This window comes from Fukomys damarensis, unplaced genomic scaffold (genome assembly GCF_012274545.1).
Source record: "Fukomys damarensis isolate Sample0158 unplaced genomic scaffold, DMR_v1.0_HiC HiC_scaffold_25, whole genome shotgun sequence".
Taxonomy (NCBI): domain Eukaryota; kingdom Metazoa; phylum Chordata; class Mammalia; order Rodentia; family Bathyergidae; genus Fukomys; species Fukomys damarensis.
This window is the reverse complement of record NW_022900937.1, coordinates 31,606,049-31,611,624: the sequence shown is the minus strand read 5'-3', so window position 1 is coordinate 31,611,624 and position 5,576 is coordinate 31,606,049. Positions and strand designations below refer to the sequence as shown.

Below are 5,576 nucleotides of genomic sequence, written 5' to 3'. Positions count from 1 at the left end.
GTCCCCCCTGTGGTCCCTGTGGGCGCGCTGCAGGGATTTTCCACTCCTCTGGGCCCAGGCTGAGTGCGGGTCCCCTGCTCGCCAGCTCACCGCCCCGAGCTGCGCGGCGTGCGGCCCTTCCAGATGGCGGTGGCGCAGAAGCTGCTGTCTCACGTGTGCTCCATCGCGGACTCCAGCGCCCAGAACCTGGACCTGGGCTCCTTCCCCCTGTGGTCCCTGTGGGCGCGCTGCAGGGATTTTCCACTCCTCTGGGCCCAGGCTGAGTGCGGGTCCCCTGCTCGCCAGCTCACCGCCCCGAGCTGCGCGGCGTGCGGCCCTTCCAGATGGCGGTGGCGCAGAAGCTGCTGTCTCACGTGTGCTCCATCGCGGACTCCAGCGCCCAGAACCTGGACCTGGGCTCCTTCGAGAAGGTGGACTTCCTGATCTGCATCCCGCCCTCGGAGGTCGCCTTCCAGCAGACCGTGGGCCGCGTGTGGCACTCAGGTAGGGGCGTGGGGGGACAGGGACACGGGCAGAACCTTGGCAGATGTCAGCACCCTTCTTGGCGGTGGAACTCACTATGGAGCCCAGGCTGGCCTCAAACTCCTGGAGATCCTCCTGCCTCAGCCTCCCCAGTGCTGGGATGACAGGCTAGCGCCCCCATGCCCAGCTTTGCTTTTATTTTGTAGACTGTGATGCTGGTCTCAGACATGGATTTGCCCAGGGCTTTGGGACCTGGTGAAGGGAGAATGAGACAGAAACCCTCACTGCGTCCCTCGGGCCAGGACCCACCTGTGATGTGGCTTCTACCTGATGTCTGTCTGGGGAGATTGCGTGTAAATGTGGAATACACAGGCAGCTGGTGTCTTAACACTAGGGAGTTACTCTCACTGGGCTGGTAGCACGTGCTTAGAATCCCAGCACTCTGGGAAGCTGAGGCAGGAGGATCTCAATTCGAGCCCAGCCTGGCCAACCTAGCAAGACTTTGTGTCTAAATAAAAAATGCCAAGGGCTGGGGATGTAGCTCAGCGCAAAGGCCCTGGTTCAGTCTCCCGAAGTCTCTTCAGTGCTGTGACAAAGGGACCCGAGGTGGCTTTGCGTGGCCGTGCAGCCTTCCCTTCCCTCCAGCCTTTCCTGCTTTTCAGTCCCTGGGGTGCACACAGCCAGGCCTTGGGGGGGGGGGCGCGCCCCCGCCCCGACGCTGCGTTGTGTCCCCGCGTGGCAGGGGTGCTGCGGGATCTGGGCCTGGAGCCAGAGCCAGGGAGCAGGCAGAGGGCGGAGCGGCACGTGCTGAAGCTGGACGCCGAGGCGCACGCCAGGTTCCAGGCGTTCCTGCACAGCTCCCTCCAGAACCCGCACACGCTCTTCCTGCTCATCCACGACCATGCGCACTGGGACCTCCAGAGGTCAGCTGCTATGGGCCACGCCGCGGGTGGGGATGGCGTCCTCACACCAGGGGTTCAACTCAGCCCCGCCCCTGGAGCATCACCTGGCCCACCCTCCTAGAAGGGGGAATTTGCTCAATTAAAATGAACATGAGGTGGGCATGGCAGTGCCATACAGCTGTAATCCTGGAACTCTGGGAGGCTGAGGCAGGAGGATCCCAAGTGTCTGAAGTCCAATCACATATTTTTCTTTTTCTTTTCCTGTCAGTGGCAGAGCCATAAGCTTCAATTAGAAGCAAACTCAGGGCTCATGATAAATACAGTTGACTGCTTTTCCCTTTATAAAATCACACAGTGAAGCCCGGGGTGGTGGCACATGCCTGTTGCCCTAGCACTCGGGAGGCTGAGGCAGGAGGCTCTCCTCTAGTTCAAGGCCAGGCTAAGAAAACAAAAAAGATCACAAATACTATTAGTAATTGCATTCATTCTTTCTTCTCTCCCTGCCTCAGTGGCGCCATCCACAATCTCTACTCCCAAAGCGACCCATCTGTGGGGCTGGTGGACAGACTGCTCAACTGCAGGGGGGTGAAGGAGGCCCCCAACATCGTGACGCTCCATGTGACATCCTTTCCATACGCGCTGCAGACCCAGCACACCCTCGTCAGCCCCTACAATGAAATCCACTGGCCGGGGCCCGACAGTGACGTGAGTGTGACTCTGCACAGACCCGGCCTTCAGCAGACCCGGGCCCTGGCGTGGGTGAGGGCTTCCAGCTCCCGCTGTGGTCTGGTCCAGGGTTGGATGTTAAAATCCTTCTCCAGCTGAGGACTTGCAGTCAGCTGAGTGGCTGGGGACTCCGTGGAGCCGGCAGGCAGGGTGCGCATGGCTATGAGTCCAGCACTGGGGAAGCAGAGGCAGGAGGATGGCGAATTCGAGCCCGGCTGGGGACACTGGGAGACTTAGGAGAGATCATCTCAAAATAGAGAAACTAAGGGCCGGGGGCTGTACCTCAGTGGCGCACCTCAGGGGCGCTGTGCCTGCCTTGAATGTGCAGGGTCCTGCTGGGTGTGATGGTGCACGCCTGTAATCCCAGCACTCAGGAGGCTGAGGCAGAAGGATCGCTGTGAGTTCGAGACCAGCCTGGGCTACATAGTGAGTTCCAGGTCAGTCTCAACTACATAGTGAGACCCTGTCTCAACAAACAAACAAACAAACAAGAAAGTGCAGGGTCCTGAGTTTGATCCCCGTACAGGGAAAAATTAAATAAGAAGGAACTAGAGATGGCCCTACCTCCAATCCCCAGCACTGCCCACCGGCCTCCCCGCCCTTCCCGGGAGCTCCGACCCAGGGGTGAGCTCTCTGTTCCAGGGCACAGACCTATACCCTGAAAACAAGAAGTACTTCGGGCTGGCCGAGTTCATTGAGTCCACCGTCTCGGGACACAGCCTCCCCCTGCTCAGATATGACAGCTCCTTCGAGGCCATGGTCACCGCGCTGGGAAAAAGGTACACGTGTCCGTCCCAGTCCTACAAGTGCTCAGCGGCTTCCACTGCAGGTGCAGCCTGCCGGGACCCCAGCATGGGGTCACTGCGCCTCCCCGGGGACCCTGGCTTCTGTCTTCTGTGCGAATCCTGTAGGGGCAGCGATACCTTTCTCGCGATGCTGACCAGGACATCTTATTTCATTTTCAGAGGCAGAGCCTCCCTATGCAGCCCAGGCTGGCCTCAAACTCACCAGGCTCCTCCTGCCTCAGCCTCCTGAGTGCTAGGGTCACAGGTGTGCACGCAGCTCACAGAATTTTAAAGATGAGCCTGGGCAGACTTCTACTGGAATATTTCTGGCACATGGACTTGCGACCCCGCGGAGGGCAGGGGATGAGAGCTCTAGAAAAGGATCACGGCTGCGAGGCCTGTGATCGCAGTGGCTTCATTTTGAATTTCCGGCGGGGATAATCGTCAGGTGCTCTGTTGGAGCTGTTCTTCCCGCTTCACCACCTCTCTGAGCCAGGGTCTGTGGTTCTCGTTTTGCAAATGAAGAAAGTAAGGCTCAGAGAGTCGCTGTAACTTTCTCAGGCCAAAGGTTAGCAGGTGCTGAGCTGAGTGACAACCAACAGTTGGTCTAACTTCACAGCCAGCTCTGCTTCTCTCTCTCTCTCTCTCTCTCTCTCTGTCTGTCTCTCTCTCTCTCCCTCGTTTCTCTTTCTTTCTGCTTTCAAGATAGGGTCTCACTTTGTAATTCAGGTTAACTTTGAACTCACTGTGTAGCCCAGGCTGACCTCGAACTCACAGAGATCCTCCTGCTTCAGCCTCCTCCTGCATGCTGAGATTACAGGTGTGCACCAACACACCTGTTGATATTTTTCTTAGTTTGTATTAGGCCACGTTTGCAGCACATAATGATTGTGTTTGCTGTGGGGAGCTGGCACATGTACATGACACATTGTTATTCTTTGTATGTCCCCTTTCCCCCTCCATGTGTTGGTCTCCTTTCCTTTTGCAAAAAGTCTGTCTCCCTGTTTCCTATCATCTTTCTTTTATTTTGCTCTTTATTTATACTTTGGGCTTCTCATATGAGAGCTAATGGAGATTTTTTCACCATTGAGCTAAGTCCCAAGCCCTTCTCATATGAGAGAAATCATGTATTTAAGCTTGAGTGGGGCTGGAGATTTAGCTCCGTGGTTCTGCTGCCTGCCTCCCAAGCACAAGGACCCGAGTTTGATCCCCGTACCAAAAAAAAAAAAAAAAAAAAAAAAGCTTGAGTGCCTGATTTATTTCACTTAACATTATGGTCTCAAGGTGCATCCATTTTCCCACAATGCTTCAAGTGTATCCTTCTTTATAGCAGTATAGTACTCCACAATGTGTTCTGTATTTCCTTTATCTGCCCATGTGCTGAGGGACACAAGTTGTTTCCAGGATTTAGCTGTTGTGAGTTGTGTGCTGGGAACTTGGTGTGCATGAGAGACCTGGCTTTACAGAGGAGGAGGCTGGCGGCTGAGAGCTGACCACCCCGTGTCTTGCTCTTGCTGTCCTCGAAAGCTGACTGCTGCCTCTCACCGCCGGGGCTGAGCTTGCTGTCTCCCCAGCTGTGTGCTGCTTTGCTTACACACCCGCGTCTGTCGGGCCAAAGGGCTCCAGGGGTCAAGGGAGTTTGCAGAGCAGGACAGAAGGATGGGTTTCTTCAGGCCCTTGGTGCCCAGGCGCGAGGCTCCACAAGGCCAGGGAGGCAGGCGCTTGGGACCGCCCTTCCCCAGAATACCCCGCAGGAACAGGCACTCTTGGTCCTGTTGGGCCCTGTGATGCTGAGGATGGGAACCAGGCCCCTGCCTCTGCCCCACTTCCGCTGGAATCCCCTGGGGCTCTGTGTGTTGTGGATGCTGGCTTGGTACGAGCTTGGGCCTCAGGGGTCCTCAGTGCCACCCTGTGCACTCTGGACTCTGTGGATGAAGACGTGAGGCCCAACCCTGGGCTCAGACCACACTGAGCCCCAAAGCCTCACTGAGCAGCACTCACGTCTGTGCTACAGGGATTGAAACCAGGGCTTCTCACTCAGCTGCATCCTTTCATTTTGTTCTTGTTTTGAGACAGAGTCTCGCTGAGGTGTTAAATTGCTTAGGATGGACTCAAACTTGAGACCCTCCTGCCTCAGCCTCCCAGAGAGCTGGAATGGCAGGCGTGTGCCACCGCTCCTGTCTTGTTCAAGGTTTTTACCATGAGCAAATGGTCTCGCCTGCCCAGACCTCGCACCCTCCTGTAGATCGGGGCCTCTGGGTCTAGAGCTAATATGTCTACGCACACACGTTAATGGGTGCACGCCGGGAGGCAGGGCTCTGATACCGTTCTTCCTGGGTTCAAGTCCTGGGTCTGTCACTCATCACCGTCAGTGCTCAGTGAGGGTTACAGTACCTCATGGGGATTAACGAGGGTTACAGGAACTCACGTCTGAAAAGCATGGAAACATGCGGGACACGTTAAGAATCTCTGTGGCCTTCCACTGACCCCTGCAACCTTCCCTCTGGTTCTCCCTCTGCTAAAACAGAACAGGCTGAGCGCAGTACCGCACGCCAGTCAACCCAGCTCTCTGGGAGGCTGAGGCAGGAGGATCCCATGGTGGAGCCCAGCCCGGGTGACTTGGCAAGACCCATCCTCGCCACGGCTGTGACTGGTGAGCTGCGTGTCCCGGCCCCGGCTCACGCTGCTGCCCGCCCGCAGG

General features: G+C 56.8%; 1 protein-coding gene across 1 annotated transcript in view; it reads left to right on the top strand.

Annotated features, from left to right (window-relative positions):
• Positions 1-5,576, top strand: part of Greb1 (growth regulating estrogen receptor binding 1) — a gene marked incomplete at its 5' end in the record, with an annotated part of 45,740 nt that overhangs the window by 21,295 nt on the left and 18,869 nt on the right. Inside the window, 4 exon segments of the mRNA XM_033756076.1 lie at positions 259-483; positions 1,205-1,385; positions 1,874-2,069; positions 2,733-3,057. Coding sequence (XP_033611967.1) covers positions 259-483; positions 1,205-1,385; positions 1,874-2,069; positions 2,733-3,057 — 927 coding nt within the window.